This window comes from Pleurodeles waltl, chromosome 12, assembly GCF_031143425.1.
Source record: "Pleurodeles waltl isolate 20211129_DDA chromosome 12, aPleWal1.hap1.20221129, whole genome shotgun sequence".
NCBI classification, from domain to species: Eukaryota; Metazoa; Chordata; class Amphibia; order Caudata; family Salamandridae; genus Pleurodeles; species Pleurodeles waltl.
Window position 1 is genome coordinate 515,355,250 of NC_090451.1, and position 14,632 is coordinate 515,369,881.

General features: G+C 42.7%; 1 protein-coding gene across 1 annotated transcript in view; it reads right to left on the reverse strand.

Moving 5' to 3' along the window:
- Positions 1-14,632, reverse strand: part of CNGB1 (cyclic nucleotide gated channel subunit beta 1) — a 1,925,718-nt gene that overhangs the window by 510,200 nt on the left and 1,400,886 nt on the right. Inside the window, exon 32 of the mRNA XM_069217388.1 lies at positions 4,401-4,465. Within this exon, the coding sequence (XP_069073489.1) occupies positions 4,401-4,465 (65 nt within the window). The remainder of the gene's footprint in view (positions 1-4,400; positions 4,466-14,632) is intronic.

The window sequence follows — 14,632 nt, forward strand, 5'->3', positions numbered from 1 at the left end:
AAACTGAATGGTGAAAGGATAAGTTAAAATGTGGTGGAAGCATATAGCACAGTGCATGGGACCCTTGCAGGTGGAAGTGGATTAGAGAATATATAAAGTTCAGTGTAGGAATGTCATAGGTGAAGGTGTTAAAACTGTGTGCTGACTTCACCTAAATCATTCCCAACAATGTCTGGCATATACCTTTATCATTAGTCAAAACCATTACCTTGATAGGCACAAAGGAATTGGAAAAGGTGATGTCCCACAAAGAATAACCGGTATGGCCACCAAATTAATTTGTACACATGCATGGTATGAAGCGAGAAAACGTTTTTCAGTCCCTCCGCTAGGTCAGATCGATGTTCCGGACATGCAAAAAAGTCAAACGTATCCCCTTTAAATCCTGAGGGAGATAGAATGTTTTTGGTTCGAAATCTTGATTTATAGATTTTTTGTTATATCATTTTCAGAGGCTTACGAAAAATAAATCCATATGTAGATACGTGAGTTGACCTCTCCATAGATATGAAGAACGTGAAACTTACAGAGGAGGTTTTAAAAGTAGTAATTTGTTGCTAAATGCTCTTTTAATTTAAGGAAAATGTTACTAATCTTTGATAAAGACACCCGTTGATAGTATTTTTAAACTTTCTACCAGTCACTCCTAAAGTTTGTAAAAGTTATTCAAAAATTTAAATAAATGGAGAGCTTGGCTTGTCAAATGATATAAAGTGTATTCAAAACATCTCTCGAATCAACCCTAATTTTATTGGGTTGACATGGCTGTGGCAGGATCTGTTAGAAAGCAGAGGCTCACTAGCCTTTTATCATTATAAAGTGGCTAAAATAACTACCACTGGGATGGTTAACATTAACATCTATTTTTTAATGTGACAAGAACACTGCCCTCGATTGTGGTATCAAACCTTCAGGTCATTAACAGGTCTTTCCAGAAGGTACTCAAACCAGCAAACTGCATTACAGGTTTTGTTTTCCTGTAAAGTAAGGGTCACATTATTTTGGAGTAGAAAGTAGGGCAAAGTGTAATTAATTAGCCTGTAATGTTGACACATTTTTACGGCACTGACAGAAAGAAATTGGGATAAACTTTTTACCAATTCTTTACCAGTGCACTTGTGGTAGCCAAGATTATCTTGGAAATGTATCCACTAAGGGAAATTGCTGAAAGAGGCAAACCATTTTTGTAGGATCTCTGTGAATAGTAAGACGTTGGGCAATCCAAGAAAGTGGTTCCCCATATATTCAGGAGACATCTCAAACTCACTCTGAGGTATGATAGTGGATGATAATCCCAAAAGCCAATCTGTATCAACATGAGTTGTCCATAAGTATCAATACATGGGGTAGCTATTATTGATGCGTGCGGTGGCTATTTTAAGCTATAGACATGCTGACCTCAGGGTGATTAAGACGGCTGCCAACTATTGGGGCAGGTGGGATATTGCCCAGATTGAGGATGACCATATTATATACACTGTGCATGTGATATATTGTCCAAATAAAAACAAACAGGGAATTTTCAACACACTAAGGGCCTGATTACAACTTTGGAGGAGGGCGTTAATCTGTCCCAAATGTGACGGATATACCACCTACCGTATTACGAGTCCATTATATCCTATGGAACTCGTTATACGGTAGGTGGTATATCCGTCATATTTGGGACGGATTAACACCGTCCTCCAAAGAAGTAATCAGGCCCTAAATGTAGAACTGGCCTGGGGAACTCATTGTACTGGGTGACTTTAACAGTGTTATAAACTATAAGCAAGATGCTACAAATCACTGAGCTATTAGAATTAATGAAACAAGGAAATCTATCATACCTCTAATGCAAACACATGGGCTAGTAGACACATGGAGAGCTCTGAAGGGGGAAACTTTGGGGTATATGTATCATTCATAACTCCATAAGCATTACTGTTAGATGGATAGTGAGTGCCAGGATTAATACATACACAGACAAATAACCTGGAGGAGGATATATCTATAGAAGAGGTCTGGGCTGCTGTTGTATCTCTCCTCTCTAGGAAGGCTGCAGGGAAGGAAAATATACCATTACAATTTTCTAAGCCATTTCTGATCTTTTGGCACTGGTGCTACTGCAAGTTATTGGCAATAGAGATCAAGGAGGTGGTATTCCGAAGTCTTGGGATGGCATGAATTTTGCTGGGTCTTTTTAAACAAAAGGTAAGCTAGCAGAAGAAAGAGGAGCATACTGGCCAAACTATAAATTCTGATGGTATGATTTACTCAATAGTCTTGGCCACTCGGCTTGCTTCTTGTATAAAATACCTGGTGGGTATGCACCAACATTGATTTGTACCTGGTAAATATACAATAACCCATACCAATTCAGCAATATCTCTTCTTGATTTTGTACAAACGCTAAACCTCCCAGACTGTATGATCCTACTAAATAATGAGAAACCATTTGACAGGGTGCCCTGGGCATATCTCTGGGTAACTATGGTCAGTATGGCCATAGGTGATAAATTTCCCATTAGAGTACAAATAATGGATCATGCCTACATCACTAGATTAGTGGTGGTAGACCAACTGTCAGAATGATTTAGAATATACATAGGCATCCGGCAGGGGTGCCTTCTGTCTCCACCACGTTTCACATTATATTTAGAACCCTAACAGTGGCATATATTAGCGAACACTGGGATATCCCTAGTAACATCTAATGTGGTTACACTCTAACTGCATACACGGACAATGTGTTGGTGTATTCAGATGAACCTACAAGGTCTAGGTACATTATTGGGAAGTACGCAGAGCACTTTGGCAAAATGTCTGGCTATAAGCTGAACCTGAGTAACAAACAGATCGTCTTAAGTGATTAGTTAAATAAGAAAGAGACCAATGTTGTAGAATCAGTTATATACTTAGGAGTCAAAATTACTTGTCATATAAATGCATCACCAAAATGTGGAAGTATAATGGATTGCCCAGACGCACTGTGGGTCGTTGTAATACTATTAAAATGAATATTCTACCTACATTTTATACCTATTTAGAGCTGTTCCCCTTCGTGCACCCAACTCCTTCTTTAAACACTTCGATGCTGCCTTGGAAAGTTTCATCTGGACCTACAAGAGGGCATGTCGGTCGATCAGATACATTACACTACCCCCTCACGCCCACACACACAAAGTGGGATAGTCGCTGCCTGACTTCAAGACCTATTTCTAAGTTGTCTGGCCACTATATTCACTGTCTTCTTACTGACAATAATTACAATAAGAATCAATTAATATACCATACAGCTATGGAGAAGGACTGGTGGTATCTTCTGTGTGGACACAATGATCAAAATTACATTAGGCTGGTTAGTTTCAAGATCACTGGGGATGTTCGAAGCAGTCACTTATTCTCTGGGAGAGACTGTATCAATTAAGGAATTTCATAAAAAAGTGAGTGCTAATGAGGTACAGCTAGCCCACAAGTGCAGTCTCAAAGTTGGGCAAGTGATCTTGCCTGGTAACATCGAAGAGGCTCTTAATTTACCTTAGATTTGGGTTATATTTACCAGTTTAAAACTTTAACAGTCCAGAACAGTGCATATGATGTATTGCAAACTTCAGAAGATTGTGAAATGGGGCATTACCAAAACCTTGACTAATAATCTGAATAATTTGGATGACCCAAAAAGATGTCCAAAATGTGGGCAATATGCTGCTGATATTGTGCACATGGTTGCTATTTGCCCACTTCTTCAAAGACTTTGGGCAGATATTATCAGATTTTTGTCAGATCACTTCACAGTGATCTGGAGTTGATCGTGAGATATGTTGGGACTGAAAGCAGACGCAGATACTAATAGGTCAAGTGACAATATCCATTGCTATATTAGTGGCCCTACCATGTATTGAAAGAGAATGGATCACAAAGAAACCCCCAACATTACTGGATTGGTGAACATTAATGTGTCAGACACATGAAACAGAAGGGGCAATACTCAAGCTAGAGGAGCAAAGGTGACGCAAGGTTTAAAACCAGATATGATTGATGCTGTTCTAATATAGAACTGTTTTGAGACAGACTGTTATATGAATATCTCTCTTCTTTTCTTTCTTTGCTCTTTCTGTTCCTATTGTATACAAATGAAATTGATAATTAATTCTACAAAAGTAAGGAAAATTGTACAACCACTCTAATAAAAATACAAATTAGTTAGAAAAAGTATGGGCCTTGCTGACAATACCACATTAGCCCATGTGATCTATAAGCGTGTGCCTTGGTGACAGTGGCAATTAGGCTATAACTAAAATGGTTATTATTTTTACCTAGTGTGTACAAGTTGAACTGTTAGAAAATCGCAATAACTAACCATTGATTTCCTGGAGAATGCTTTACCCTGTACCTGCCAGGTGGTTTCCTGAACTCACCTGTAGATGTAAGCCTTGCTAAGAATGGCTTCCAGTCGGTTATTGAATTCGAAGAACGCCATGTACTGTAAGAGAGAAGACAGTCAATTCAAGGCATTAGAACATGTTACAAATAAAGGGCTAAGCACAGCAATATTGAATGAAATGTTACTGTGGAGTAGTCAGCAATGTGTATTTGTAGTCAGGGCTTGAAAGAGGAGATGTGGGTGTTGTCTGCATAGACATAATATGAGAATGCAAGAAAAGGTGGTGTATTTTGAGGGTAGAAGCGGGCCACATGCTGGTTCTTGCAGGACACACATTAGACATGGGATAAGTGCAGATACCAATGCACTTGGTGAATGTGGTACGGTGAGGATGTACATGCCTAGTGAGTGAAGACAGGAGAGTGCTGTATGATGATCAAATAGTGAAGGTGGCAGAAAGGTTCAGTACTTTGAGAACGGAAGACGGATGGTTATGATGTGTGGTGGTGATAAAGTTAGATACCTGTATGAAGTTTCTTTGGGATGGAGGGTTAACAGGGCCCTGATTATTCCAGGGGTACAGAAGTAAGATGATTCTGAGATTTTGGGGAACAATAAGTGGGAATTGGTGTTTCGCGCAGATTCCTGCATAGTTTCCGTCAGTTTACAGAGATATTTTGTCTTCTACCTCCCTGTGAAATACCCTTAACGCCAGTACCGGGTCCATCAAAAATAAAGGAACACACATAATCAAGGCTTGAGTGGTAAAATAACTTTTACAGCTGTATACCTTGAGGCTTAGCTGAAGATACTTTCACAAGCTTCAACATGCAATCCTGAGGAAAATAATACATCCCTCCTGTGATTTGAAGATGTGACCATCATACTGAATATTGTATTTCAGTAGCAAGAGCATATCTTACCAAGGTCCCTTACTGTGTGCAGGGTAGCTTATATGGCAAAACTTCATTTTGCAAAAGGGAAACCCTCACCTATTGCAAACAGATGGAAGATTAAGGCAAGGAAAAGTAGTTAGAAATTCTCTTCCACTTGGAAGAGCCCACAAGTAAAAAGTGACTGACTTACTATGAGTGGTCTCTCAGTAAACTCCCACTGAATAGGCCCCAGCTGTCTACTCTCACCTGCTGGGCATGTGATGTGAGCGGAACAGCGGAGAGGGAAACACACGTGACAGTGTAAATAGCATGTGTAGCACCGCAACTTAAAAGGTGATTCTCATGACCTGGACTCACTGTGTTTCATAAAAGGTTCACTGTCGTGTTTTGACACTTTCATTGGTGAGGGTTCTGGCTTAGGCTCTATAAATGTACTGTGCAATGAGGGTAGAAAGGGAGAGGTGGCTGGCTCACAGCTTCTGCCTGTGGATATTATGGAGAACACATCAATTATGAACACATTATGTGTGAATCTCACAATATCATTGCCTAAATATAGGCAGTATTGCAGCCTAATTACATTGCTCTACTGGGTTTATTTTTTTTATTAACTCCAATGGGGTGCTTGTTTTGCAAATAACATTTAGGATACAAGATTATTTAGACTACATTTAGTCAACACTATTCTGGCACTTTACTAAATGGGTTCATGCTACAAATTGGAGTCATATAGAAATAACTACGCACCAAACACCTAATGAGAAATGCCCTTGTTCCCCTATTACTAGAAAAAAACCCTGCTCACATCTGCTGTGCACTTGTATAAAAAGAGTCAGGCGGGAAGGGGGCAGTGGTTTAATGCATCCACTGTAGGGATCTGTGTTTGATCCAAAAGTCACAGGCTTGAATTTGGGTGGGCTCATGTTACCCTTCATCCTTCTGAAGTTGATAAATTAAATGTTTTGATAAATGGGCATTCTATAAATGTGCCTGCAATAATACAAGTATAGTAAATCCTCTCTACTGAGAAACATCCAGTAAGTAGCGTGCAATATGCGCAGGTGAGTTCAAATGTACAAGAACTACCTTAGTAGCAAGGTGACTGGTTCCTGAAGTGCATTTTACCTTCACAGCCTTTTAGAGGTCGGTTATCACGAACTAATGATATTCTAAAATCACACTATTGTTTCCACTGTCAGTTCACTAACCCTCCCCCTCTGAAAAACAGATTACTATTTTATGTAACTGCATCATTACATTGAACAAGATGGGCTGATAAAGTGGAAAGGGGGAATCACCAAAGTGCATTGCACTCACTGAAGACTAGGCATTGGATGCTAGGTCTGTGTCTAGAGAGGCTGAGGTTTAGAAACGGAGGTGGCACTTAGCAACAGAGGCTTGTATTGCCTTGGCGAGGATGGCACTGGGCAGTGGAGGCAGAGCGTGTGCATTCCATTGCTCTGCCAATAAATCGTTACATTTCATCACTCCACCAGGCGCTGACAGAGTCTTTTGAAGCTTGCAGGGCTTTATAAGGTCAATATATACTTTATGAAAGGTAAATTACTACTTTTGGCATATAATGGCTGTACTAGGGGAGGAGGTGACTGTGCACGAGGCATGTCTTGCCTCGCACTGTAATTAAAATGTAGGTGATAGGGAAAATTGAAATCTTTTTAATAAACATGCACTTACTGCATGGCTTCTCCACCTCCATGATGTCACCCCCTTTGATGTTTTCAAGGATAACTTATGTGACATTACTTCCTGAGACATAATTAGTTTAAAGGCTGCATGATATCACTTTGTGTGATGCCACTGGAGTCTAAAAGGCATGTGATTTCACTTCTGATTACTATGACGTTTTGGTAAATCGATATTCACGTAGGGTTTGAGTTCTGAGCCTCTCCAGTAACTTGTTTAATTAGACTTATGGCGTTCAGGAGTCTTCAAAAGTCTTGATGTTAAAGAAGCGTTTGTTAAATCTGAGGTCCCTGATACTGAAGGCTTCCTCAGTCTCTTTACCATGCTAGATACTGGGGACCCCCTCCCCCTCGGTTCTAGAAGGAAGGGCAGCTTTTGAGTTATAAGAGGAACAGGAACTATCACGGACTGTACCACCACAATCCTTAATTTCTCTAGTTGTTATAGTTCACAATTGGCCATTTTTCATGGCTTTGATTGCACTCATGCCTTAGCCAATTGGGAAAAGTTCTAGATAATCTTGATGCTTATTTCTGTTTACGGTACCTATATTCAACCGGAGGAGCAATGCACCTATATATAACACACAATGCTATGGATCACTGAGGGCCTCAGTATTAGTTTGGCGGGTGGCGGAGGCCGCCCTCCACACTCGTTAGGTCGGAAGACCGTCAGTTCAGTCTTCAACCCACAGGCCCTATTATTAGTTTCCCGCTAAGCCAGCAGGCAGAAACAGAGTTTCTGTCCACTGGACCAGCAGAAAACTCCCGAAAACATTGATGCCAGCTTGTAATCGAGCCGGTGGCAATGTTGCGGTGCGTCAGGTGCAACAGCACTCGTCGCGCTTTTCATTGCCTGTAATTCAGGCAATGAAAATCGCGATGGGGCTGCCCATGGGGGTCCCTGCACTGCCCATTCCAAGTGCATCCCGTCTCTGCCACTCCTTTTATGGTGGTGGAATTGCCATGCAAAAGCTGGCAGACACAGGAGTCATAATCCCCGGGGCAACACTGCTTGCAGTGCTGCCCTGGTGGCTTAAGACCACCAGCACCGCCAGACCGAAAAAAGTGGCGGTGCAGTCAGACCATGGGGCTTTCACCACGGTCATAATGTGGCTGTCAGACTGCACGTCTGGCGGACCTAGGACCGCCAGACTTGTAATGAGGGCCTGAATGTTTGTGAATTAGTAACCTGTTAACAGGCATACAGAAACTATTGCTTTTCTAGTATTTCGAAAATACAAGGTGACAGTACCACTTTCAAAGGCCATGGGGCAAGGGTTACTGCAGTGGTGTAACAAAGGCACCTGCAGTCCTCAGCTCCAATGGGTCCCCTCAGCACAGTACCAGGAACTGAGAGCACCTAAATAAGTCAGGTGCACTTTGCAGGGTGGCCCACTCACGTTTTGTTACGCCACTGGGTTACTGTGCCCAACCGTGGGGTTTGAGTCATTTTGCTTCTGATGTCTCAGGGCCAGATCTACCTCTTCTGCCTTCTACACTTGACTCTCAGTAGTAGCTATGGTAGAGCAGTGTGAATAAAAGAATCCAGGTCAGTGAAATGGTAATAACTCAAAGAGCCCACAGCAATGTCAATAAAATCAATGTCCAGTCAAATACGTATTTTTATAGTTAGAAGAAGTATTTATTTCTAACTCTATGCATTGAAAGAAATATTACGGCATATATCAACAATAACACATTGCCCCTTGAGGTCAGGCCCCTAGTGTTTCACTAGCAAATCCCTCTCCTACCCACTCTTCGTAACAAGGTAGGGGTTATCCCCCATTCACTGCTGGCCACAAGTGTCTTGGTACCACAGCACCCTCAGCAGTGAGTTCCTCCAGGGTCCGGTAGACCCTTAACCAGTCTTATCCGCTCCAGTAGCAAGGAGGCTTGCAGTATCCTAGTGAGTGCCCCTACCACAGGCACTCACACTGCTACGGTCCTGTGCAGGGAGTCAGCTGTGCACAGCTCTCTCCTGGGCATATTTGGCCGGCTCCAGAGATGATCAGAGGTGTTATGGTGCTCCTCTTTCAATGTAAGTCTTGAGCTTGAGCACACCGCAAGGGGTCTTGATGATGCAGCACACATCTTCTTCAGTTTCATGGGGGCAGTTCCAGTTCAATTATTGTTGCTTTCTGGGGACCCATGGGTCACAGCTCAGATTTCTCGGGCGATGGCCCAATTCTTTTACACACTTAAGTATCAGTAACCTCTTCTGGCACAGGAAGTTGCAGTAACTCCACCAGCCAAGGCGTCAGCCGTCACTGGACAGTAGTGTATACTCCTGGCATAATGGGTCGCCACTAGGCTCCGTGCAGCGTGCAGGATTTGGCCCTTTTAGTCCACCATTAACTTCCACAGTGGCCCCTTCCACATTATGGGGTCACCATCACAGGTGCCACACAGCTATATTCGTCCCGCTTGGCACCTCACTTACGACTATCTTCATGACGGCCTTCTCTTGGCATATGGGGGTCACAAACTGGAATGTGCACATGGGCAATGACAACTGGTGCAGCAGCCATCTCCTCACACCTCGCACAGGGGGTCCACTCGACTTGGCTTCCTACTGAACCTCGCTCCCTCTAACACTCTCCACTTCCTTACAGGGCACACTGGTCTCAGCAAGCAGCCAGGGGCTGATGCTCCAGGCCCCAGAACAGGTGGTCTTGGTTTTCCCTGGGTGATGTTCCCTCACCTAGCAGGGAGACTAGCAGGCCTTGACACCCAGTCCTGGTCACAGGCAGAAGTCTTGGAGATCTTCTCCTCTTCAAAAAGCTGGACTGGCTGATTGGCAGATGACAAATTTTGGGGTCTCTACTTCCCCTTCTTATAGTCCATTTCCAAACATCAAATACGATTTAGGGTCTGGATCTTTTATGTTTTATGTTGGGGTTCTGCGTTGTTTGAAATGTCCACTTCTGTCTCTTGAAAGGCTGGCTGTCACAGCAGGAGAGACTCTGAAGCTGATAGTCCCACAACACAGGCCATGGCAATGACTAGAGTTCACAACTGGATGTCAACCACAGTGATATAAGCATCAAAAGGTTAATTTGGGGCTGCCAGCCCTCCTTTTTCTGATTCTCTTATTAGCCCCATCTCCTTCCTGAGATGTGTCCAGGCCCTTTCCTTGTGATCTATCACTCAATCAAAGAGCACCCTTTTGAAGTGTACGGAGAGGGTCTCTTTATCCCTTCTTCCAGTGGGTCCCACCTAGCTCACAGGAATGCAGCAATACACAAATCTGTCTGTTGAATTCCTCTATTCCTCATGTCTTCACCAGACAACTCCAGACTGCCCAAACCGGAACCCAGGATCCTCCATGTAACGTACCATACACAGCACACATACCGTCCAGTGCTGCCACCTCCATGCATTATGCCCAAGTGCACATAGATTCAGCACACACAATCACTCTGTGTGCACTGCTCAGTACTGTATCCTTTCTGTATTGTTGTGATGTGCTTCTTGCAAACAAACATACTGCGGCATACACACTCACCATGGGCACGCTGCACAACACAAGTTTTGCCTCTGACCCTCGGAATTACACTATAAAAGCACATGCTTTTACCCATTCCAGGGATTGAAAACTCAAAAGTTGTGGGGGGTTTTCCCCAGGGCATGATATCTGGTTGGTTTTACCTGGCAAAAATCATGTAATGAAAGACCTAAAGATGTGATAATGTTCATAAATTTTTTAATCTCAATTTGGATGCAAATTCCTCTTTGCATCTGAATAGGGATTCCAGGAGTGATCGTAATAAGGTCCCAATTTTCTTATTCCCACTGCTAGGACTCTTGGATGGCACCAACTAAAGCCTTGTTTCTTCAGCTTCTGTGAAACCAATGTGAGAGAAGAAATGTGGAGATCCTCATTTGGGGCCCAGTGACAAAAGTGGTGGTCGACCCATAAGCTGCTATGTTTTATCAAGAGGATGTATTGGGATGCTTCACAGTCTTAGTCCCACTTGAGCAAGCCGCACAGGCCCGTGTGCAAGAATAGTTGCTAGTGGAAGAGTGAGCTTAGGATGTGCTGCTTCTTGTGTGCCTCATCTGGTTTTACAATAGCCCTTTCAAACAATAACACTGGAAGTGCCAATTGGACAAAGGTCCCAGAGGAAGTGGTCAACTGTGAATCCCAGCAGCTCTGCTGAAACCAGTCACACTAAGGTATGTTCTGCCATGAGATGTTTTCAATCTTATAAGATGATTTAGAATTCTATTCTTCCACGAGCAATACTTGTGATATTGTGGAACATACATGTGCCTGGGATGTCTCATTGGAACATGCAAAAACATAATTAGGTTTTGTTCTCTACACATAAGTGTGAAAGAGGCTAGATGAAAGGAGCAAATGTCTTTGGGCTCAGATCTAGTCAGCATTAAGTAAAATATTGATCCTTCATCTGCCTAGGTGTGTATGGCTATGCAGGATAGGGAGTGTTGGGGGACTCGAAATTCACTTGAACTAGAGAATGAGACACTGCAGCAACACCTGTGGGAGGGTACTGTGAACACTCTACCTGAAGACAAACTTCAGTCTGAACTTTCTTTATTGTACCCTGGGCATGTATTGAGGAATATAACATCCTGAAATGAGACCTAGACCAAAAAAAATAGTATCTCATACATAACTGTGTTGGGGGCTTTGAGATTTGTAGTGCAAGATGTTGTACTTATTCCAAGTGTGCGCCAATACGCTTTGGAACAGATGTAACCTAAAAAGAGCAAAATGCTGTGTGACATGCTTTGACCAGAGTAGTCAAACAACAGAACCCAAAACCTTACCATAAATGAATAACAGGACACACACAAACACTATCAATATTATAAAATACATTTTAATGACTGGTAAGCCATTGTTCAGGACATAAGTGGTTGTAAGGAGTGATAAACCCATAACTAATGCTCTTTCTTTCAGTCCTCAGGATTTTACCAGCTAATTGTTTTTATCTTGTTTCTTATGACCCTTTTTCTCATCTTCCAGGTTATCCAATAACTGTTCATTTGAGTCCATTGGTGGTAGCAGATACTTAATGGAACATTGAATCTTGTTACCTCTCTGGCATCTGCTGGTAGAAAATGCAGCCTCAAAGTCAAAGCCCCCCTTTGTAAAAAAAAATATAAACATGCCCCTCTGTGTGACTGTATTAGCAGACCATAAGTATAACAGTCTGCTCCTCCTGACTGAGCAGCTAACGTATTTACACCATTTTAAAGTTTTGGACATCTTCAGCTACCAAAAGCTGTGTAGAAAGTTATCTGGTGTGCTACAGCTCTACGCAACATTAATTTTGAATTCTCTTCACCAATTACCCATTTGTTTGCACGGATGCTAGGAGCAAGCATTTAAAAAAAGATTTAAATTGGCATTTCATAGTTTAGATTACTTTTGTTGCACACTGCTTACATTTACGTAAAAAATTACTGATATCAGATTTTCGCAAGACATTCTTCCTAGTTCTTTTTTCAGTTTTCACATTGGACACTCAGAGAAACAGCTAGGCCTTCCTTGTTTAGTACCTCTCTTTTTAATTGCCAGGCTGATGAAGACATCATTGAAATGAAAACAGAAAAGGGCACTTACTATTCAAGGTGGTTGGTTGAGTACATTGCTGGCTGGTTCTATGAAAAGCTCATGGTGGAACCATGACCCGCCTGAATTTCCAGTTCTTTTGTGACTTCTGTACTTACTACTCATTGGTAGTTCTTTGGTGATCACATTTTCTGAAAGGCTGCCCTCTTTATTGCAAGAGAGTGATTCCGTGGGTGTCTGTGCTGTAAGACATGTTCACCATGGATAGTGGGTGTTAATCCAAGGGGGTCCAATCTTGTGCACTGTTTGTTACTTATGCTGGCTTGTTTAAGGCTCTTTTACACCTTTGGTGGGAAACATCAAACTGTGACATCTCTGATATCCCCTGACAGACCCCAGAGTCCTGCAGAATTGGAGCTAAAGTGGCCAGCAGAATCTAGTTTCCTGCAGGCAGATATGGTGAGAAATTGAGGCCCCCATCCTGCACAAACAAACAACATCAACAAATATGCAGTTTTGCTAATGGCAGCTAAAGGAACACTTGCCTCACCTAGGTCAGGAATTGAACATCCAGATCTCCTGTAGTAAACAAAGCCCACATTATGATACATTATGACTGCAATACAGAGTGTCAAAGACACATTCAAACCAGAGGTTGACACTGTAATGCTTGAAGTGAATCTAATAAGGGCAGACCTCCGAAAAGTTGCCGAGAAATTGACTGTGACTGAAACACACATCTCGGCACTACAATCCATTACAAAAAGCCTGGATGAACAGGTACAGCCCTTTACAAAACAAAACACGACCATCACTGCCTGCCTCGAGGAACAAGAAGGCAGGGCACGGCAGAACAATATCCGTATAGTGAGGGTGTCCGAGGGGGCCAAGTGTCACAGTGTTGATTTATTTGTGGGGGACCTGGCCCTCAACTTACTGCAACTGAAAAGACTCTCCAAATTCTATAACGTGGAGCAAGTGCCCAGAGCCACGACCCCTTGCACCCTCCCTCCCCCTGAAGGGCTATAATAGCTCGGATGAGCAAGTTACTTACCTTCGGTAATGCTTTTTCTGGTTGATACACTAGCTACCTGTGGATTCCTCAACTAATGAATTCTCCCCAATGCGCAGCATTCGACGGAAACTTCTTTCCAGCTCTGCACGTCGGCGAGGACGTCACAATTGCCCGACTCTACGCGGCTCCGTCTGATGTCATCGTGGCAATAAGAGGCCCTCGCCGGCGTGCTGATGTCAGTTTACACCATTTTTTACGTGTCTTTGAGGAGAACAGGTGAATATCGACATTCCATACACATCATGACCGTATTCAAGAAAACTTTTATAGGAAAGGTAAACAAATAATAATAGTAAACAGTATCAACACATATTCGTAAAAAATACATAGCCATGAATGTACACCAATACATACAAATATATACATATATACAATTATATATAAATGTATACTCTTAAAATGCAGAAACAAAACAATGTACATGTACACACCCAAGGAAATCTCGGTATGACCAGACAGACTACGGGGAGGCAGGGGGTACCGTGAGGAATCCACAGGTAGCTAGTGTATCCACCAGAAAAAGCGTTAGCGAAGGTAAGTCACTAGCTCTTCTGATGGATACAACTACCTGTGGATTCCTCACCTAACGAATAGAGTCCCAAAGCATACCATCTCGGAGGTGGGAGTCTGACTGATCATACCAAGAAATCCCACAGCACAGACCGCGCAAAATGGCCATCCCCCATCACCTCCAAGTCCAAGCAATAATGCTTTACAAAGGTGTGGAGGGACGCCCAAGTCGCTGCCTTTCAAATGTCTGCCACTGGAACACCTCTAGCCACGGCTGATGTGGCCGACTTAGCACTGGTGGAATGGGCTCTTATACCATCAAGAGGAACTTTCTTCGCCAATGAATAACATATCTTAATACAAAGAATGGCCCACCTGGATAGCGTTCGTTTGTGGACGGCCTTCCCCTTCCTCTTCCCCACGTATCCGACAAAGAGTTCGTCGTCCAAGCGGAACTCTCTCGTCCTGTCTATGTAAAAACTGAGAGCTCTCCATGGGTCCAGTCGATGGAGTCTCTCCTCCTCCTTAGATGGATGT